Below are 23,718 nucleotides of genomic sequence, written 5' to 3' on the forward strand. Positions count from 1 at the left end.
AATTGGGATTGATGTGGCTGGGTAATGGGGATTGATGTGGCTGGGTAATTGGGATTGATGTGGCTGGGTAATGGGGATTGATGTGGCTGGGTAATGGGGATTGATGTGGCTGGGTAATGGGGATTGATGTGGCTGGGTAATGGGGATTGATGTGGCTGGGTAATGGGGATTGATGTGGCTGGGTAATGGGGATTGATGGGGCTGGGTAATGGGGATTGATGTGGCTGGGTAATGGGGAGTGATGTGGCTGGGTAATGGGGATTGATGTGGCTGGGTAATGGGGATTGATGTGGCTGGGTAATGGGGATTGATGTGGCTGGGTGATTGGGATTGATGTGGCTGGGTAATGGGGATTGATGGGGCTGGGTAATGGGGATTGATGTGGCTGGGTAATGGGGATTGATGTGGCTGGGTGATTGGGATTGATGTGGCTGGGTAATGGGGATTGATGTGGCTGGGTAATGGGGATTGATGTGGCTGGGTAATGGGGATTGATGTGGCTGGGTAATGGGGATGGATGTGGCTGGGTAATGGGGATTGATGTGGCTGGGTAATGGGGATTGATGTGGCTGGGTGATTGGGATTGATGTGGCTGAGTAATGGGGATTGATGTGGCTGGGTAATGGGGATTGATGTGGCTGAGTAATGGGGAGTGATGGGGCTGGGTAATGGGGATGGATGTGGCTGGGTAATGGGGAGTGATGTGGCTGGGTAATGGGGAGTGATGTGGCTGGGTAATGGGGATTGATGTGGCTGGGTAATGGGGATTGATGTGGCTGGGTAATGGGGATTGATGTGGCTGGGTAATGGGGATTGATGTGGCTGGGTAATGGGGATTGATGTGGCTGGGTAATGGGGATTGATGTGGCTGGGTAATGGGGATTGATGTGGCTGGGTGATTGGGATTGATGTGGCTGGGTAATGGGGATTGATGTGGCTGGGTAATGGGGATTGATGTGGCTGGGTAATGGGGATTGATGTGGCTGGGTAATGGGGATTGATGTGGCTGGGTAATGGGGATTGATGTGGCTGGGTAATGGGGATTGATGTGGCTGGGTGATTGGGATTGATGTGGCTGGGTAATGGGGATTGATGTGGCTGGGTAATGGGGATTGATGTGGCTGGGTAATGGGGATTGATGTGGCTGGGTAATTGGGATTGATGTGGCTGGGTAATGGGGATTGATGGGGCTGGGTAATGGGGAGTGATGTGGCTGGGTAATGGGGATTGATGTGGCTGGGTAATGGGGATTGATGTGGCTGGGTAATGGGGATGGATGTGGCTGGGTAATGGGGATTGATGTGGCTGGGTAATGGGGATTGATGTGGCTGGGTAATGGGGATTGATGTGGCTGGGTAATGGGGATTGATGTGGCTGGGTAATGGGGATTGATGTGGCTGGGTAATGGGGAGTGATGGGGCTGGGTAATGGGGATTGATGTGGCTGGGTAATGGGGATTGATGTGGCTGGGTAATTGGGATTGATGGGGCTGGGTAATGGGGATTGATGTGGCTGGGTAATAGGGAGTGATGTGGCTGGGTAATTGGGATTGATGGGGCTGGGTAATGGGGATTGATGTGGCTGGGTAATTGGAAGCCCCAACAGATTGATGTGGTGGCTTCCTACTGGCCCTAGATTTGGCAGGCATTTTGTTTTCCCTGGCTGGAGATTTAAACCTGGTAACTTCACCGGTAAGTATCTCGGGAGCCAGGTGATCCCAGGAGCTGAGAACCGTGCAGTTCTGCACTGAGGAACCCCCAATTCCTATCCTGCAGAGAGGGGGAACAACTAAAATGTCCAACATTTACTATTGTGATTTCTATGCGACATCAGCTTGAGGACCTGAAATTTCCCGTTACAAATGTTATTCGCTTGGAATGTTGGTGTTGGATACATTTTATATTGAATGTGATCTGAAAGGGCAGTGACGCTGACATTGCTCTAAATGTGTTCCATAGTAGAGGTTGAAGAAAGACGTGTGTCCATCGAGTTCAACCTGTTACATGTAGACGTCCGATACTTATCCTATGTTTGGTATTTTTCAGCACTGCTTTGGAAGCTCTGCCATTGTGACCACATCATTGGAATTGCTTTAGCAGTCTCGGGTTCACCATGCTTTAGGGTTCACTATTAGGCTAAGGCCATAGTGGTCATGTGCGACGGCGCGCGTGCCCTTTGCCCGAGTGATCTGTGGACCTCAGAGTTCTTGGGGGCGGGGCCATGTCACGCGGCTGGTTTACCCTCATTGGCTGAACCACCGCCGTGACGCAGCCATCGCTCGGCTGCCGCACCAAAATACAAACTTGGCACGGGCGTATTATGGCCGGCCCCATAGAGCGCCGTCTCTTGTTCACGTGCGGTTACAATCACGGTGGGCGAGGCTTTAGGATGAACATGGCTAACGTTTAGAATCCTGTAATCTACAGTATTTGAATAAGTGGGGATGTTGCATTCAAAAATTCTCAACATGCGTCGCTCCGTTTGCAGTGATCTGTCACTATTAATAAACTGATTTACAGATGTAGCTGATGTTGGCGCTCCGGTTAATGTGTTACGTTATCGATTCCGAGTTATTTAACAGTAGCTCTATAAAAAAAAAAATTTCAATGGTTGAACGAACGCCTGCATTATTTTGTGCGCTATTTAGCATTGTGTCAACTTTAAATTTTGGACTAGCAATAGATATGACAGGCTTTCGAGTGTTCTCTCTTCCTCAGGTCAAGCAATGCGGATTTACAGAGATTCCACGAGTTTAATACAGATAGCCATCCGAGGCGTGAGACGTGGAGAATTCATTGTGAAGGGGGTGGTAAATGAACACAGGGCAATAAATAAATTGGAGGGATACTGAGAAATCTGAAGAGTATGTAGGACCACGTATCAATCAGCAGTGTGAAGGGGATGTGCAGCAGGGGAAAAGAGATTGAAATGCAGAGGTATGGAGAAATATTACAATGGAAGCATTGTATGCAAAGAGATAAGGGGGAGTAGCAGGGTTGCAGACCTGCCTGAGACATGAATGTGCTCACAAGTGATATTGCTATTTGCTGGATAGTATGTAAGAAACCCCATGTCCGCATTGAGTTGGTGTAGAAAGGGCGTTGTCCTCTTTGTTTTATGCAATGGGCTTCAATACGAAGTAGTTGTTTTCAGCACAATTAGAACTTTATTTTGGTCTAATGATTTAAGACTTTGTACATCCAGTTGCTGATTCAGTTAAATCACCATTTCAGCTACTCCATGGTTTTTAATTTTGTTCCACTTTGATCACCTGTAAATGTAAAGTATTTGTTCCTTTGGCAACAGCTGTACAGATCAGAAACCTGGAAAGATTTTGCTTGGATATATAGAGGGCTGTGTTAACAGCGAGCACTAATTTATAAGGGTTCAATGCAAAAATGGATTTCAGGTAAAAGGTGACGTGCTCATTTGCATGTCATTTCCCAGAATCCCTTGCTGCAGTGGAAGCACTGTATGGTAGGTGGTGATGGTAAAAGACAGGGGTGCAGACCTGTCTAAGACGTGAATGTGCGCACAAGTGATCTTTTTATTTGCTATACGCTGGAGGTTTCTTGTTGCCTTTTTCACCCACCATAACTTAATGTGATGATAGATCTAGATATAACTTTGTAAAAATTGAAATATATATGTTCATTTTGCTAGAAAGACATTCAAGCTGGCGTACAGAAGTAGAATGGACAAGTCTGCCTCGTTTAGGGAATCGTGCCCTGGAGAGGCCAATACGGCATTGGAGTTGGTTAAAACCCCTTTTAATCCTTGTGGAGCCATGTGTCTGTTTCCAAGCCCCTCTGGCAGTAAAAAAAAGGGGAATATTCTAACAACTGAATTCCCACGGAGTTAGCACCAAGCAGCATTACTGTTACAAAGAGATGTATAGTTCCACTAATTGTATGTATTTCATGTGTACAGTAACTAATTATGGTTGGGCATTTTGTAGGTGGAAGTGTTTCTATTTTGTGTAGGTACAATTATGTAGAGTGATGCTGAAAAGGTACGGCTAAGTCCCCGCTAGTGCTGAGCGGGCGGCGCTTGCGGATACTTACATATATAGATATGCAAGTCCCCGCTCACGCGGCGCTCGTGCGCATGCACACGCTCAGCCGCGATCGGCATTTAGGCAAATAAAAAAATCTATATTTATCCACACGCTCAACACCCCTCCCCCCTCCTACCCCCCGTACAACAGGACACCTGGCGCTCATGCTTGGAGCGCTCTACCAGCACGAGCGCGCTCAGCGCCAGCGGGGACTCAGCCTAACACTTTCCAAGCTGAAGACTTGCAAAGCATCATTGCACAGAAGGGTTTACAAATGGATCTTTTTTTTTTTTTTTCATTCTTGAATGAAATAAACGCGAGCTTTCAAGAGCTCTGGGCCTCCAGGTGTCAGTGATTGTGCTGTGTGTGTAGCTGGATACATTAAGTACACAACTAAAACAACCGGACACGCTCTGTGTGTAAGCCTGAGGCCTGGAGTTGGTGTCGGAACAATCCGTGTCACCATGGGAATGTACAAATTCCGTGTCATTTAATGGCGCGTTCTAAACAAGGTAGTGAGCAAGCTCTGCGGGGCAGAGACCCAGCGACAGCCAGCCGGGAGACCCAGCGACAGCCAGCCGGGAGACCCAGCGACAGCCAGCCGGGAGACCCAGCGACAGCCAGCCGGGAGACCCAGCGACAGCCAGCCGGGAGACCCAGCGACAGCCAGCCGGGAGACCCAGCGACAGCCAGCCGGGAGACCCAGCGACAGCAGGAGTACAGAGAAGTGTATTTGATAGGGCTGGGTTAGGAGGGTGTTTTTTTGATCTATATCTATAGATACATTTAGGGGGTTATTACCGTTCAGAACAATATTGCACGGTTCAATTATGTCCTAATTGGCACTATTGCAGTTTAATAACCCCCTTAGTTAAATGTTAAATCTGGTAATTTAAATGGGGTAAGATGCGGATTGCACAAGGAAACTAAACAGGTTGTTAGTGTGTAAATTGATTGACGTCCTTTCCCCCCCCCCCCCCCCACTCCCCAACATTATGTAATATTAACGGTAATTCCTACACACTCCGAAGTGACCGTTTGGCCCATTTTAAATAGTGTTTTGGCTGAAAATGGCACGAACCGCGCGTACAGAAAAAGTCCCATAGCGTGCAATACAAACATAGCACGTATTCATTCGCAGGCAATGTCTGGAACGGGTGCACAGGATTGTTTGGGGGTGGTGTGGACGTCCCGCGTTCTTCCCCGAAGCATTTAAAGTAAATGCCGGGGAACCGTGCGAGGCCTCTGCAACCTCAATTTACCGGGATTCAGCCAGCTTCTGGATGTATCGCCATGGCAACACGGCGTCAAATGCCGTGACTTGTCACCATGGAAACAAGCATCAAATGACGCTGCGGGGTGTTGTCACATGACCTGACGCCAGTTCACAGAGGGGGGAGCAAGAGTGCAGAAACTTTGCGCACCCCTGGTCTAGAACATCCTTCCTAAGTCACAGCACTGTTATTGCATTATAAAAATGTAGTTGGTAAAATTAACCTAGACCAACGCAAACTATGTAAGGCGGTTTAGAAAAAGTGAAGACTGTTCACCTTGAGTGAGCACAGTAAGGCCGCGTCCATGGCGCCTGTAGCAGCGATTTGTGGCCATGGGGTAGACGTGACGTCAAAGCTGGTTCGCCCTCATTTGGTGAACCGCTCACGTGACACCAGCATCGCACGACAAAAAATGTTTTTGTCTCCTCATGGATCACCGTTGCTTCTCATTGTGCATGCGTGCTCTATGGTCTGCCTCAGACGCATGGAATCGCTCCCACCATGAACGTGGCCATATAGTATCAGTTGCTCAACGTGGACCAGAAAAAACATTTGACATCTGTGTGTGCGCGTGCCATTAGCGTTCTGTACTATCCATCACAAATTACACAGCTATTGGGGGATGTTGTCCTACATCGTTTCCAATATTACACCAGTGGTTTAATGGCAGCAGAAGTACCAAAGCTGTGAGAATAGACTAAAGCAGCAGTCTGTCTACTTCATGTAATAGATATTGTATTAGCCTTTTCAACCCTCTTTATTTATAATCTGAAGCTCCGTTGAAGAGAAGCGTTTGAAACACGACGTGTGGGAAGTTAAAGTGGAGCTCTCACCAGAGCCCAGCTAACCGGTGAAGCAGGCGTATGTCAGGGAGACAGATACTAACATACAAGTTAAACGCCTTTAGGTTGCTGGAGGAGATTGCTGATTTTAGGTGGAAATGCGGTGCTCTTGCTGGTTATACAGCTTTAGTTTCCTTTATAGCTGAAAAATAGTTACTCTGCTACTGTTACTTGAATAACATTTAAGCCCAATGTGTAGTCATGTTGGTGGGCCATTGAAAATGGTTATAAATAAAAATAAAACACCCACACACCAGTAGTATTTCGTATTTCATTTAAACCAAAAATGTGTTGCCTTTCATTTTTAACAGTTGTTCATACACAACATACATTCTCAGGTGTAAATACAGGAATTTGTGTTTTTTCCAGGGAATTACACACGACAAATAGAACCCACACTGGTGGTTATGGCTTGTCAGGGGTTCTCAACGCCAACTGGAGTTGAGAACCCCCCTGGGCTAGGTTACAATTGGTACCATGAAAGTGTTCTCCAACCAATTTATCAACGGACCACTTAATACAGAACTATAAATAACCTTAGGTTCAATCACACTCCGGAGTACGATAAACGAATACTACTGACAATTCTCTGCACTAGTAATGTTTCCCTGACTGGGTCAAGTAGTCCTGTGGCATCCATTGAGAAGGAAAGATGCATTGGAGAAACTCTACGTGGAGCTTATCGGCTTGGTCAAAAAGGACAGAAAGAAGGTAAGGTGGGACTTCTGAGATTTTTCTATCTGGCTGTGATAGTGTGGTGTCTTTTGAAGAACACAAAAAGGTCTTGCCACAATCAATAATTAATTTGCTTTTTCATTGGCCTCAAACTAACCCTTCCTGCACCATAGGAGCCTGCAACGCATTACTTTGCTGCCCCCTCACTGAACGGGTTTCACAAATATGGGAGATCACAATACGATGGATTTGACCTACTTGAAAAGTGCAAACACACAGACAATGAACATTACAGTGCAGTTTAAAACTGCAATTCCTTCTGGATGCCCCAGAGAGTGTCTGCGCTCTTCCTTAAACGGGCCTCTTCGTCAGACTTCAGGGTCATGTTCACCACGTCTGTGATGCCCAAGTTTCCCAGAACACACGGGACGCTGAGGAAGACTTCATCGTTCACACCATACATGCCCTGGAAGAAAGAATCACATATAGGGGATTGAGTTTCCAGGTCATTGTTCCTAGTTGTATGATGAATATTAGAGGCACGATAGGTCTATCGGCTGAAGGTCTAATCTAATATACAAAGGTGGTTTGAAGAAGAAATGCTGGTTGTTTCCATGACGTAATAGACCGATAATGTGCTGTATTCTCAAAGTCCAAGCCATGATTTACTGCAGACTTTACTGTAGTCTGTATTTTTGCTATTAATTGGCTGCAGGAAGCATTTGCCCTGCTGGTGTATTACACCAATCACTTAATTTATTGCATGTTGTATTAATAGAAGCCTTGAGCAGATTACCTAAATTAAGTAATTGGGATATGACTAGGTAATTGCATTGCTGTTTAACTATTAGCATACACTGGTTCAGGGCCTAAATCCACAACACATGCAGAGTCTATTATCCAAATATCTGGAAGAAGGAATTGCCTACACTCCGGAAAGCCGTCAGCAACAGAATTGTGTGATTTACCTTAATCATTGTAGAAATTGGATGCACGCGTCTAAGATTTTTCATGATTGATTCAGCAAGATCTGCCACGGAGAGACCGATGGCCCAAGATGTGTAGCCCTTCAGTTTGATAACCTCGTAGGCACTACGGTCAAAGAGATTGTTTTTCAATAACAAAACACATTGCATTTTATTGTGGTTTCTCCTTGTTCAAAATCAGATGTCTCTATCTGGGACTGTAGTCCTGGTGTCTATTTAGAACCTTTTACTTGTGTGGTTAAGCAGACCTATATGTGGTCCGACAAATTGCTGTGTTTGCTAGTGGCCAAAGAGAACACCCTTGCATTGTAATTTATGTAATCCGGTCTGTAAACTGCAATTTAAGAAAGAGGGAACATTTGCTGCCTGCTCTGTCAGTCACCTACATTTGTGAGCGTTATCTGCAATGTCACAAGATTGTTATTATTGTGCTTTTGTATGTAGACATACAAGAGACTGTCTGGTCATCTCAACTGAAACCACAGCTCTATTACACTATTTATTACTCATAAGGGAATCTGAAACCTAGGTACGGTGTGTTTGCAAACTTCGGTTTATTCAAGATGAATCATTTAGTGTCTTCCGTATGGTTCTAAAAATATTGGGAGTTATGCTGGACAGATTTGCACACCTGCTGGTGGAAGACAGACACATTGTGTCACGCATTTCATTGTTAAGTTGCAGCTGCCATGGGTCTGAATGTAGTTACCTGTCCACCACCTGCTTATGAACTTCCTTCCAGTTCTCCTTGTCTGCTTCCGTTCCCATGTCCGGATTCAGAGTCTTCAGAGACACTCCAGCAACATTAACCCCACTCCAGACGGGCACTGAGAAAAGGAAAGTCATTAAACACACAAGGACGAGGAATGATGGGTATAGGGGACAGCAAATCCATCACTTACTGTCCACGTTCCACTCAGGAGGCCTACAAGTGGCATTGGCCATAAGAATAAACACACTTGTTATGATCATGGGGTTCTGCAATGATGTATGCAGAAGTGAAGTCCTAAATCAGGGATGGCCAATTCCAGTCCGCCAGGGCCACCAACAGGCCCGTAACAGTATTCAGAATATCCCTGCTTCAGCACAGGTGGCTGAAGCAGAAATATCCTTTAAACCGGACCTGTTGATGGCCCTTGAGGACTGGGGTTGGCCACCCCTGTCCTGTATGATCACAGCACATACCGTAATTCAATGATCTTGTAACAGTCTTGCGAGCTTATATTTCCCAATTTCTGCTTTATTGTAGTTCCACATAGTGTGTTTACAATTAACCCATTAGTGGCTATAAATGGGAGCCATGATTTTCTGATGTCGGATGTCTTTGGAAGGATAGACAGGGCCGTTTTAAGCCTAGATATGTAATATTTGCCTGAGCGTGTAGCACATCGTAGAAAGATGACCCAAAATATGCCGATTTACAAAGTTCATTACAATTAATTGTCGCCCACCTCAAAAAAGCGTTAGTAGTGGTGGGAGGGAACGGACTAGAGGCCTTATAAAAACACACTATTGAAATATGTAAGTGAGGAATTGCCTTCTAAAGGGAACGTAATACTTTCTAGTTCTGCGATATATTAGCAAGTGGTTAGATTCAGCACCTTCTGGTATTCTGTTACAAGGACTAGTTTCTGGCAGCAACAGGGTTAACATTTCTTCTCATTGGGCACGGCCGAGGAACGCAGCGTTTTATCACTGGCATCTCTTGCCGCTTTCTTGACTCCTTTGGGTTAAGGCCAGAGTGTCTGACCTACTTGTATTACATTAGTGACCTTTGCAAAGCAGACAAATATAGATCATGTATATAGTGTTACTGGAGTTTCAGACCAGTTTAACAGTGTCCTTGTTGCTAGTTAAAAAAAAAAACAAAATAAAAAAAAGGTAGTATAAGGTTCACACTCACCACTGGAGTCTCCATGCTCGCCAATGACCCACCCATGACAGCTCAGGGCGTGGATACCAAACTTCTCGCCCATGAGGTAACGGAAACGGGCAGAATCCAGATTACAGCCGCTGCCAATGACCCGATGTTTGGGGAAGCCACTAATTTTCCAGGCCACATACGTCAAAATGTCCACTGAGCAGAGAGGGGGGAGGGGGGGGGGAGTAAATATATAGGTGATCATTCCAATAAAGCCCAAACAGCTACCACAATGCATCAGTGTCAAATGAACAGGTATAGGATAGCCTTACACGGAGTTAAAGAAACAGTTCTGCACTGAGGGAGCTGCCATTATAGGAGAAGCTACAGGTACAGCTTGCGGAAGAGATGTTGGATAGGATGGGAACAGTCAAACCATGCAAAGAGTTAACACGGTACAGATGGGAAGCGTATTTTCGAGAAGAGTTCTAGGACAAGAGGCCATATTCTGGAGGTGGCAGGTTTGGGGTAAATGTGATACTTCAGACAAGGTGGTGGATTGGTGGAATAGCTTCTCACCAGAGTTGGTAGCGGCTCATACAGGGATGGGAGGAAAGCAATGCTTGGGATAAATCTAAGGCTATGTATGAAATAAAGCCAGTGATCAAAATAGAGGTTTTACCGCAGACAGGAATATAGGCAGTTTATTTGGCCAAGTGGTTAGTCTCTGCTGTCCCATTCTTTGTTTCAAATTCAATTTATGCCCTTTTCCCCCAAAAAGCACCTCAAGCGCTTCAATCCAGACCCCAAAGGCATGAAAGACATGTGGATCCTACAGATATTATTATTATTATTATTATTATTATTATCTCCATACACCTTATATGGGACCAGCACATAATAATAATACACCTTATATGGGACCGGCACTCACCGGGGTTGGAGACCACAAGCAGCATGCAGTTGGGGCTGTACTTGACAATGTTGGGAATGATGAATTTGAAGATGTTCACGTTGCGTTGCACCAGGTTCAAGCGGCTCTCTCCCTCCTGCTGCCGGGCCCCGGCAGTGACCACGACCAGCTTGGAGTTTGCAGTAACACTGTAATCTGTGAAGCGCAGCTAGTTACAGCGCAGCTAGTTACAGCGCAGCTAGTTACAGCGCAGCTGAGCCGATCCACTAAAATGCAATGACTGACGTGGATTAGCGGTCCCCTCCTTCAAAGCCATGGTTCCTTCAAAGCCATAGTAAAGGCAACCACGGTGTTAACCTTGTGACCTTTAACAAGTCCCTATCTCCTTGTGCAATAGCCAAAACAATCTATTTTAAGCCTGCACTATTAAATCCAAAATGAAGCATACACTGCAGTGCAAGAAAATAATAAGTAATATACAAGAAATGGGGTTCAGCTGCCTGAATAGTAGCCTTTTGGTTTGTGATGTTCAACAAGTGACATTAAGCTGTAAGGAGCCGTATGAAATAGCAGCACCAAGTAAGCACAGCCAGTATGTCTCATTTGCCCGATGTACGACTAGTCTCCTCTTGTGCTTCTTCCAGGTCAACTAGAATGGCAGGAGAGTAATGGACATCTATTTCTGAACATGGTCAGTGGAGCTGCAACGTTGCATGTGTCCTTCGATCGGCTGCTCAGGCACCTAGGCTGAGATTATAGTAGAGGCACGACGGAGCGCATTGCGTCACGCGAGTCTGTCGCCCGAGCGATGTGTGCGCTTAGGATTGAGGCGATGGGGCGGCGTGGCGGACGCGTCACCAGGCTGGTTCGCCCTCATTGGCTGAACCGCTCACGTGACACGGCTGTCGTGCAAAAGTACAAAATTCATTGTCTTTTGAACAAATCCGCGGCGCGCTTGCTCATCACGCCCGCGTGCACCATGGCCAGCCTGACCGAGCTGCTGCACGTTGATCGTGCAGCGCACGAAATCGTGCTCACTATAATCGCGGCCTTATTGTTCATTAGAAGATTAATGCAGAAGTCTGTATCCGCTCTGGAGTACAGGAGATGAACCAACCTTTCCCAGAGACGATCTTTGGTGTACGTAGGAAGAGGCTGCCATGCTGCAGATCCATCATCTCCCCTTTCAGCTTGTCTTCAATCACATCAACAAGAGCAAGTTCATCCGCCAAGTCCTGAGAAGGGGAGATTAGTTTCGTTTAATTGTGCAGGGAAAGGTAGGTTTTAGTATAATCTCGTTATCAAGCACACTCTGAAACGGCACAATCAGATGATGCGATTGCCACAAAGATAACACACACCACACACCTTTGCATTCACGGCCAACATCATAACATCTAAGTAACCCCACCTCACCAATAAGTCATTTTATATCTTCATTCATAGGTGCATCTTCTCATAGTTTGGGTTTTCAAGACTACGGTTTCCTACCACTGATAAATGAGGATTTATCAAAGTCCAAACATAATCGAATGCTGGTTTGCCATTTGAAATGAGTGCAATTGGACACTCCCATTAATAATAATAATAATAAATAATAAAGATTCACCTTTACCAAGTCATAGTGCGGATAAATCTTTCAGTGAGATTTGTTCATTGAAGACTATGAACATCTCCGGTAAACATCCTTCACTGAGAATGTAAAAGTAGTGTGACTGGTACCTACTAAGCACCCCAATGACCCAGCAGTGTTACCTTTTGCAGGATGCTGATGGCACAGGCCATGCCAACCGCACCAACGCCAACGATGGTGATCTTGTTGTGCGGGGGAGAGGAGGTCTCTTTCACCACGTTGTGGATCAGTTTGTCCTTCATGCTTGCCATCTTGTACAGCTAAAGTAAACAGAAAATACTTGTATTCCTCTTGTAAAGAGTCTGATCCGTGTGTTACACATTAACTTGTAGCCTTCTCTCCCAACAATACTACACGAGGTTACATACTCTGGATGGACTTAATCCTAGAACTTGCATCAGAAAAAAAATGTTGGTAGGGATGAGCCCCTCAACTTAACGTGTGCTGCAGAGTATACAATCCAGGGATATGCAGTCCATATACTTATTGCAAACAGCTCCGGACAATAAGGAGTGAAGATAGTAGTATGAACATATAATACAAGCAAAGTCTCCTGACTTCACCCCTAATATGGGAGTATCCTAGCGGTAAACGGAGGGCTGACCGAAGGCGGTCTCTCTACATATAAATCCCGCATATGTGGCTAGTAGGAAAAAACAAGGGAGTCACTTACTCCAACTGTGCTGCTCCGTCCGGCTAGGCGTGCTCCAAGCTGTTTGGGATGAATAAACGAAGACTTCTCAGTGAAGGACGTAGATCAGCGGGCACGGCTAGCAAAAAGACGATTAGGCTGGACTGCGCTAAAAAATGCCTTTATTTAAACCATGAGCAAAAATCGGATAAAAAGGAGGGAGATAAACCCCCCCACCCCCGTGCGCTCAACGCGAGAAAGCCCCACGGATGAAATGCGTTAGAGCGCACAGGGGGGGGGGGGTTATCTCCCTCCTTTTTATCCGATTTTTGCTCATGGGTTAAATAAAGGCATTTTTTAGCGCAGTCCAGCCTCATCGTCTTTTTGCTAGCAGTGCCCGCTGATCTACGTCCTTCACTGAGAAATCTTCGTCTAGAACTTTCATCACCTGATCGTGTTTTTAGGGACCGTGCTACTCTGCACCTTAGGATGTCGAGCACAGTCCAGTGCAGGCTACAGAACTTCTGGGAACCTCAGGCTATACAATTGGTAGAACCAATATAATATGAATAATACTTTTAGCAATGAAGGGACACCACATATTTATCTCTCGCCCATTCATACCCACAAGAACAAACAAGGCCCTTCAACTAGTTTTCCAAAAGGGTCGGATCCTACGTATTCAATTACAAAGAATCATTTTTACATATATTATATTTACATTATATTAAGCCTCGCATGGTACAGATGAGCGGGTTTCCATTTTAAGAACTGCCCTTAGAAGCTTAAGCAACTGGTATGTAATTACTGGGGACCGAATGGACACAAAGACCCTTTGAAGATGGGATTTGGCCAGTGACACGTCCGTTGAAGAACCCTACAAATAAGGCTGCATTATATTTATTCCTATCCAAACCTCCAAAATGGCTAGAGGAACATTAGTTAAATGACTGATGTAAATAATGTACACAGTAGATATCTGCTTGCATTCACTGCAAGTTATACATCAATCCATGCAATATTTTACCACCAAGCAGTTATCTATAGAATAGTCAGCGGATTTGGGTTAGTGATGGTTTTATTCTGCTATAGTGGAATAGTAAAGTGAATGTAGCAAGGCAATGTTGATGCAATATTGTTGCAAATGGCATAATTTTCATCCTATGCATGAAGAACTTGGCTCCATTTTTTTTAGATTTGGGGAGTGTTACAAGGAGGCGGAGTTACATGGCACAGATTATAACGAGGTGCATAACATTCTGCATATCTGTCCATCATTTACCCCCCCTTCAAATCGGTGTCAGGAAAGCCGCCATGTTGGAGGTGGCAGAACCATCTCAGGAAAGCCACCATGTTGAAGGTGGCAGAACCATCTGCATCCGATACAAGAGACTCTTAAATTTGACGCAGCTGTGCGCCAAAAACATGGTGCAACGCATTCAAACTCCTTCTTTGCTCCAAAGTTGCCTGGATACATAGCCTCCTAATTTATTATACCAGGGTCTCCCACTTCAGAGGTCAGTCCCACTTATATAATACACCCTGCACTAAATAGCTTCCATGCTGCCTTGACACCTCCATGAATCAGCAGATACTGTACAATGTACTTGAAGCCGCAGTCCCCCCGCCCCCCGCATTTATTTTTTTTTTTTTACCAGGTTGGGAAGTAGAGGGTCCACAGAGCAGAAACGGGGGCTTAAGGGGGCTCCTGGTTCCCATGATGCTCACCATTAAAGGTAGCATACTTCCTGGTATTTACAAGAAGTCATTCAGGGCGGTTTCATTTATTTAACACTGGATTGAAGCAGGGGGTCTCCAGACCTGAACCCCATTAATTTCAGCCCCGGGGTCCCCCTGCTTCCGCAGATTCAGACTTCCATGGCTAGCTGGGGTTTAACGTTTAAAGCTGCCGCTTCACGTGGACCAATAGGAAGCCGAACCGGATGACATCACAGCTTCCTATTGGCCCATAGGGCGTGGGAGCTTTGAAACTCCACCATGTGAACCCTGATAGTTGAGCGGCTACCGGCAGCCCCTACAGAGGTATCTCTTGAAGCAGGGGTCCCCTGAGTGGAAATTAATAAAGTTCAGCTCTGGCGCTGCTTCAATCCGGAGTAAAAAATAATAATAATAATAATAATAATAATAATAATAAAATGCATAATTTGCCACTACCGGTGGAATAGCACAAACACTGTGGGTATCTCTACATGTGAGGAGCAAAAATACATAAGTGGAAAATAAAGAACAATTTCATTGGCTCAGCCGGTTTCTGCTTCACTGAGCAGTTCCCTGGAGGTGTGTGGCTCCTCCCTTCAGGAGAGAGACCCTACCAATTTTCCAAAAATACACCCCATTGTCAGTCTATACATCACCCTCCACTGAAGGGCAGGTGAATGTTTAAGGCTGACAGAGAGAAATATGTGTACGTGTTAATATTTTGCGCACCCACAGCTGACTTCTACAATAAGGGAACTAGGATACTGGCTTTGGCCAGCTTTTAATTGCACTAAATGACAAATAAGGATATGCTTCATTTACTTAACCCCATCAGGGCACTTTTACATACTTCAAAGTGTAGTCCATTAGGACAATAAGAAATGACATATTCCATGTAGGTACCCGCTAATGAGGTGATACCGGGATGAGGTTGGTGGCTTGAATCATGTTTTGATCCAAAGATGCAACCAAATGACTCCTCTGTGACAGACTTGGGTTCTAAATGTAAACGTCACTAGTATATTTTAACCCAAATTCATAGGAGCGCAGAATCTGTCCTTTTGTTTCCCATATATGTAAGGCCGATCCTTTTACCAGCAGCATACTCCCAAAGGGAGGAGCGCAGGTACTGTAATATGTACAGGCTTTGTTTCCAAAAATACAGAAGTGTCCGATACTGTATAAAGTAGGTGTGGAGACCGGTTTAATGATCAGTAAATATTAGCGGACAGTTACTGCTTACAGCTGAAACCATTCATCACAATGCTACCGAATGACCTGTAACAATGATTAGAACCGCGAGACGCAGGAAACCGCTCCCAGAAATTCAGGTCAGTCTATTAAGGGTATTAACCCCTGAGACTACGACCACACAAAATCCTTTTTACAGGGTCTCTAAAATATGACACAATAGGAGAGCCACACCGCTCACTTGATCAATATTAATGAGAGTTTGTTAAACAATTAGTTAAGACATAAATGGGTGCTGCCTATGTACTTAATGCTAATAGTATTAACAATTGAATGAAGGTGTGACAGTCACAGAATCACCCACAGATAGTACATTTGTGGTGCACACCACATTAACATTATATTTATATTTTATACAGTGATGATATAACGTGAAAAACCATAGGTGATATAGGTGACACAAATTAAAATAAACAACAACAATTTTAAAATCCCACGTGGTGTTAACTAGTCACCATGAGGGTAAGTCAATATACTTCACAGCTGTGATAAATAAACAGCCCTAATATCATGAAGTTTTATCCACATAGATGACTCATATATAAGATTGTAATTAATATAGCTATTTTAGCCCAATCTGATGACCATATATATCCAACGAAGGTAAGTAATAGACTGCAATGCACCAAGTATTACTCAGAAATAAGTGGAAGTCCCTGTTGCTAAACTCACATATGAATCCTGTTACACGTAACGCCGAGCTCTAACATCGCTGGCAAGTTGCACTGGGAAAACCTATTGTTAGTGATGTATTTGTCATAAAGTTATAACAGAAATAGTTGATTACAAAGCTAACAGTCTTAACCCTTATCCCCCCGTGACATTCAGCGCGGCTGTGTGCAGGCCGGCAGCAGCCTGCAGTATACACAAGTTGTTTATGAGTGAATGAGGGAAATCCCTACTTCTAGCCTCACATATGAATGCTGTTAATAATCACAGCCCAGCTCTAACATCGCTGCCAAGTATTACTAGGGAAAACCTATTCTAGTGATACATTCAGCAATTGTTGCAATATAAACACTCAAAATTGTAGCAACAAGATACTTAGCTACAAACGCTGCCAGTCTGAGCCCTCAGATCTCCGTAACAGCGACGCTGCTGTATGAGTCTCAGCAGTGACTGAGTCAGTCACACCCCGTGTCGTGACGTCACCGTGTCACTACGCCCACGCCCTACGCGTTTCTCTCCGGGCGGAGCTTCGTCAGGGGAAAGTGTGTCTTGCCACTTCCCTAGGAATACTTGCCAGCGATGTTAGAGCTGGGCTGTTATTATTAACAGCATTCATGTGTGAGGCTAGAAGTAGGGATTTCCCTCATTCACTCAAACAACTTGTGTATACTGCAGGCTGCTGCCGGCCTGCACACAGCCGCGCTGAATGTCACGGGGGGATAAGGGTTAAGACTAGTTAACACCACGTGGGATTTTAAAATTGTTGTTGTTTATTTTAATTTGTGTCACCTATATCACCTATGGTTTTTCACGTTATATCATCACTGTATAAAATATAAATATAATGTTAATGTGGTGTGCACCACAAATGTACTATCTGTGGGTGATTCTGTGACTGTCACACCTTCATTCAATTGTTAATGTCTCTAAAATATGGCTGCGTTACAAGATGAATTTGTTTAAAGACATATCGTACAAATATTAATAGGATTAAAATAAAATAATTTTACGTTTTAAGGTTCACAGCCAGGGGATTTTGGGAGCTTAGATAGGCCTTACCCATAACCCCTCTCTCTACCCCGACAGCCAAAAACTAGAATAATGCCTCGGAGGTATGCTCAATGGGAAGACGAACAGCGCAGTTCTGAGGCATCACTTCCATCTACAGCAGGGGTGCGCAGACTGGGGGACAGGGGCGCTTACAGAAGCCCCCCTTCCCCAAAGCCTTTAAAATTAAATGCCAGGGAGTGCGTGAGGCCTCTGCAAGTTCCCTTACCTCGTCTCCGGCGGCTTCTGGCAATGCGTCTACATGGCAACGCGGCATCAAATGTCGTTGCGCGTCATGACGTCAGAAACGCCGGAGACAAGGTAAGGGAGGGGACGGGGGGGGACGGTCGCAGATAAAAGCTTGCGTAGCCCTGATCTACTGCACTTACTCCCTCATATACGGTCTCTTAGGCTTTGGTCCCACTGCGGCCGCGGGCCACCAGCTGCTTGCCTCCGTTCTGGTTGTCCCCGCTGGCTCCTTCCGGCGTGGCTGACTGCGTGCTGTGACGCGTCAGCCAGCCGGAGCTACAAGGAACTTGTGATTTCGGCGAGTGCCGCGTCACGTGGCATGCAAGGGAACCAATCACGGATTGGATCCCAGAAGCTCCGATCCCCCCCTTCCGATTCACCCCCCCCCTGCTCCGATCCCCCCTTCCGATTCACCCCCTGCTCCGATTCACCCCCGTGTGTATTTTTGCCTGTGTGTGAGTGCAAGTGGAGGGGAGCAGGGAAGGAAAGCTGTGTTTTGGGGTGGGCGGACGGACCCTCCGCTCAAGCCATGCCCCCTCCAGCTCCCTACAAACTGCAGGTAGCGGTCCCTTGCCTCAGCGCGCCGCCTGTCTGCAGTGCGGGCGCGCTGACTGATGCAGTGGGGCCTTAAGGCCGAGGCCAGGCAGGGAGCGAGCGAGCGAGCTGGCGCCCGGTGACGTCACGTGCTCTGCCAGGTGATTTGTGGCCGGCTAGGTGCGCGGGAGGGGGGGTGGGAGGTAACTCACAGAGCATGTTTGAGCCGCTCACGTGACGCGCCAACGAGCATGCAAATCAAATTTGCTTGCTCTGCAAGCAGCCAAGCACCATGTGAATGCACAGGCGCTCGCTCACGCTGGCCACACACATTGCAGCAATGTGTTTCATTGCGGCAAGCGCCGCTCAGCGTCACCCTGGACGAGGCCCTAGTCTCACTACATACCGCTTAGATTGTAAGCTCTCCGGGGCATGGATGTCCAATTCCTATTATCTGACTTTGTTGCACTTAATGTATTATAAATCCCTGTACTGTATTGTCTTTGTAAAGCTCCGAGTACACTGTGGGCGTTATATAAATAAAGCTACACATACATCTTCCATTAGCTTCCTGCTCTGTGTGTAATTCTGTGTCTGCCAGAAGGGGCTGAGGGCTGAGCACGCAGACGCTGAATGATGCCAAGTGGCTGCGACACCAATAGCTGAACGGTTAAGGTGGGAGTACTGAGTCCTGCATGCCACGCAAAGCACATATTTACATGAGATTGCAAACCAAGTTGTGGGCCCACATTACATGTTGCCTTTCATTGCTACTTCTACAAATGGACAAGAAGCAAAAGTTGACAGAGTGCTCATTTGCATGTCCTTACCCAGAACCCCTGGCTGCAATGGAAGCATTGTATGCAAAGGCCGCGATTATAGTAAGCGCGACAGTGCGTGCGATTCCACGAGCTGTACGAACAAAGTGCAGCAGCCGATACGCCATAGTGCGAGCGATCGCGATGCAGAGCGACCGCACGGCAGATCTTTCAAAAGGCAAATCATTTTGGGGTTTTTCGCACGGTGGCCGCCTCACGTGAGTGGGTCAGCCTATGTGGCGCGTCTGCCACGCCTCCCCAATCGCCTCTCAGTGCACCCATCGCTCGGGCGATAGGAGCATGCGACGACATGCGCTCCGTCTCGCGTGCGCGCCTACTATAATCTTACACCGAGAAAATGAGAAGAGGGGGCGCGGCCACGCCCCCGTCACGCCCCCCCCCGGTCTCTGCTCCTGCAGTGAGCTGCAGACCGGGGAATCGGCTGAACTCGCCGCCAAAAGCGCGGGCGCGCGTTACAGCGGAGAGACCGGGGCCTTAGCCTTACCTGTAAGGGGTCCTTGGTAGCAGTTCTGGCTGGAATAGTTGGGGCTATCATAATGGTGGTTTAAATGTCACAATAGGAAGCAGTGACGTCATAATTTAACCATGCAGAGCGGCTACTCGCACCCCCTACGGATGTGTCCCGGGGAGCAGGGGGTCCAGGAGCTGAAGGTAACACGGTCCAGCTCCCGAGGCCCCGCTGCTTCCAACCAAATGGGAAAATAGGGTTTTTTAGGGAGGGCGTATGCTCCATTAACTGCTATGGACTAAATGTACAGCCGTGTTAAATAGAAATTCAAACACTTCCCAGAGTGTGTGGGGGGGGGGGGATCAGAATTCCCAGGAGGTAACACGTTGCCCGTTTGGCTTCCTGGCGCGCCCCAGCTGCAGGCTGTATTAGCTCCTGAGAATAGAAGAACACGCAGCTTGTATCCAGCGGCTTCCAAATCTCATCAGGAACCAACAAGCTCGAGCGCTGGGAATTTCCTCGCAGCGTTAACGTGATAAAGTCTCAAATAAAATCAGCTGCCTAATACTCAACTAGATGAAACCCCTCAGAGATTGCAACTCCTTCCATTTTGTCAGCGACAGTCCAGATATATTTTGCATCACTTACGTTTATACGTTTAACAAACATCAGTTTCTTTCTTAAAGCAGCCCTTCCCCCACCCCGCGCCTTTCAGTTTAACCCTTAATGTTCGGATCCTGCGCCCTGAGCATCTCCTGTAAGAGTGTGTACCCGTCCAAAAAAATTGCTCTACATTTATCTCAGGAATAACACACATTGGACGGGATGTGGTTACTGGGTAAATATGCTGCTGGTTTTTGCACTGGGTTTCCCCCAGTTTTGCAGCTGATAGACTTTAGTAAATAGACCCCATGTGGGAGGGGGGGGGAGAGGGGGGGGGGGAAGAGGGGTTTGATCACAAATTAAATGAAAGGAATAATTCTGCTTTCTGTGACCAACTATGAAAATCTGCAAGGCAAACGCCGCTTTGTGGGAGGGAGGAGTCAAGTGACATGACCTTCAAAACCAATGAATCTTAACAGATGTGGGGGTGCTGCCAACAAGTGGGGGTGCTGCCAACACAGGATTGGTAACGGATATTCATTTATTGGTATACATGGTTTTCAGTGTTGTATAGATTGGAATAAACCCACGACTCATTGTGTATACGATAGCGGTGTTTCCTGGAGCCAAATCCGCCCAGGTCCTCTCTGATCTCCATTTATAGTGATCTAGTAATGTAATGAGCTCACTGGGACTTAGAGGCAGATTTCTACATCCAAGAATAAGACACGTTAGTGCTATATCCCAGTGAATAGTGTATGCATGCATGTATGCATGCATCTGCCTCTCCATAGGCTTCGCTTAGACAGGCTGCTACGTCGGCGTGCTTACGTTCACGCCTCCGCCGCGCACTCCTGCAGCCCAGAGATCTCTGCTCAAACTGCAGGAGTTGGGTCGCGGAGTTCGGGGGTGTGGCAGGGGGTGGTCACGGAGCTGGTACGCCTTTATTGGCTGAACCAGCTCACGTCACGCGACAGTAGCACCAAATGTTGGTTGTGGCAGCAAAATGTCGCAGTGACAACGCTGCACTTTGCCGCCGGTGGAGTCTTCAGTTTGAAAACTCCCACGGAACCAGAAATTGCGAAAGGTTGTGCGCGCACGTCGCAACGCAGCCTGTCTGAGCGAGGCCTTAGGCTGCACATAGTGCCGCGACGTCACGTCAAAACAAATGCATTGCCGACGTCGCGTGCGCGTATAGTAAGCGCAATGGCTTGGTCGCAATCTCTGGAAGTCATCTCATCTTGATTTTTCAAGCAACCGTTGCCTGATGTCACCAGCACTATAAGCGTAGCCATAGGCCTCGGCGGCGCTGAGCAGGCGGGCGCACTCACCGCTCTGAAACACATTGAGGCAATGTGTGTAGCCAGCGTGAGCGAGCGCCTGCTCGGTGGTTAAGATGATTGCAGAGCAAGTACATTTGATTTTGCCGCTCGCGAGCGCGTCACGTGAGCGGTGCACCCAGTGAGGGCGAACCAGCTCCGTGATGTCGTGGCCGCGCCCCCAGGCAAGCGCGCACCTAGCCGGCCACAGCGCACGAGGCTGGCCGCAGCCTAAGGCCCGTAATAGTGGGCGCGCATCACTTATAATTGGCTATAGTCAGCCAGCCATTGTATGCTATGTCTGCACGCACGGCAGCAAGCGTGGAGCCGGGTGATACGGGCGAAGACTGTGTGTGTGTGTGTGTGTGTGTGTGTGTGTGTGTGTGTGTGTGTGTGTGTGTGTGTGTGTGTGTGTGTGTGTGTGTGTAGCTTCCCAAGTGAGACGCACAAAGTACCCTACCAAGCCTGTCGCTCACAGCAGCACAGTCCGTACACACACACACACACACACACACACACAGTGCGTCACATGCACGAGCGTTCGCACAGGCGCGCACCCACTATACTACGGGCCCAAGCTGGGATACAGAGTCACTGCAGTGACAGTTCCACTCCTTCCGGCACCAGGCCCGGCTCTGAGTCACTTCCCAGTGGCGATGATGCTCATCAGGATGCTGTGCTGGGTACTAGGAGGGGGTGAGAGACAGGCACGTCCACCAACCACTGGCCTGCAGCTGTTAACATGCACATCTGCTACTGACCTCCCATTCTGGGTGACAGCAAATTACATTGGATGTTATAAATTACTAAGAGATAATGGGGAATGGCAGGGTTGCAGACCTGGCTGAGGCATGTGAATGTGCGCACACATGGTATTTTTATGTGCGTTATAAAAATAGAACATCAAGGGAAGTATGTGTGTGTATATTTTTTATTACGATGTGTATATACATACACACACACACCCAGATACATACATACACACACATACATAGTGTGCATGCACACACACACCCACACACACACATACATAGTGTGCATGCACACACACCCACACATACATAGTGTGCATGCACACACACACCCACACACACACATACATAGTGTGCATGCACACACACCCACACATACATAGTGTGCATGCACACACACCCACACACACATACATAGTGTGCATGCACACACACCCACACACACATACATAGTGTGCATGCACACACACCCACATACATAGTGTGCATGCACACAATTCTATATAAATTATAATAAAATAAGTATGGCAGAAAAACACATTTATCCAGTTAGTATTTAATCACCATTCTTTCATAATTACTATATGGAATTTCTTGGGGATCCTAAAAGTGTGTGTGTGTGTGTGTGTGTGTGTGTGTGTGTGTGTATATATGTATATTCTATCTATATAACACACACACACACACACACACACACACACACACACACTATACAGAGCAGCTGCGTGTTATTTCCCTGCAGTAAATAGAATATCTAGTGAAGTGTTTTGCAAAGAAAACTATTCACATTAAGCCGGTGGCTCCCCGGTATATCTCCCCGGTACTGTATATGAAGCCCTGCTGCACACACCCCTAAAAGCAGCAACAACCCCCATTTACCGCGCCCCGGCCGCACACAGGGCTCTGCCCCTCTCACCCAGAGCAGACATGTCCTGATCCAGCAGAGGCTTTGCACCCCAATATGGGGCAGAACGGGCCTGTGCCTGGTTATAAGGACCGGTCTGTGCCTGGTTATAAGGACCGGTCTGTGCCTGGTTATAAGGACCGGTCTGTGCCTGGTTATAAGGACCGGCCTGTGCCTGGTTATAAGGACCGGTCTGTGCCTGGTTATAAGGACCGGTCTGTGCTCTGGTTATAAGGACCGGCCTGTGCCTGGTTATAAGGACCGGTCTGTGCCTGGTTATAAGGACCGGTCTGTGCCTGGTTAGTAAGGACCGGTCTGTGCTCTGGTTTATAAGGCCCCCCACTCCCCGAGGGGCTGCATTTAATGTAACCCAGCGGTTACTGCTGTAATTACCTGTATACTGCCGGTCAGTGCTGCTGTATACTGTCAGTGCTGCTGCAATACTGCACGGGAGCAGGGGAGGGAGCTTTATATAGCCGCCCTGGGTGCTGACGTCAGTGGGGGTGTGCCCA

At 47.0% G+C, this 23,718-nt stretch overlaps 1 protein-coding gene across 1 annotated transcript; it reads right to left on the minus strand.

The window, feature by feature from the left end:
- Positions 1-6,432: 6,432 nt before the first annotated feature.
- Positions 6,433-23,718, minus strand: LOC142464257 (L-lactate dehydrogenase A chain). Its single transcript, XM_075567678.1, has 8 exons — positions 23,600-23,718; positions 12,364-12,501; positions 11,726-11,843; positions 10,630-10,803; positions 9,738-9,911; positions 8,544-8,661; positions 7,817-7,940; positions 6,433-7,314 (listed from the first exon to the last, which is right to left on the minus strand). Exons 2-8 carry the CDS (start codon positions 12,490-12,492, stop codon positions 7,150-7,152), a joined length of 1,002 nt encoding a protein of 333 aa, XP_075423793.1. The 5' UTR covers positions 12,493-12,501; positions 23,600-23,718; the 3' UTR covers positions 6,433-7,149.

The sequence above is a fragment of the Ascaphus truei genome, chromosome 12, assembly GCF_040206685.1.
Source record: "Ascaphus truei isolate aAscTru1 chromosome 12, aAscTru1.hap1, whole genome shotgun sequence".
In the NCBI taxonomy this organism is placed as follows: Eukaryota; Metazoa; Chordata; class Amphibia; order Anura; family Ascaphidae; genus Ascaphus; species Ascaphus truei.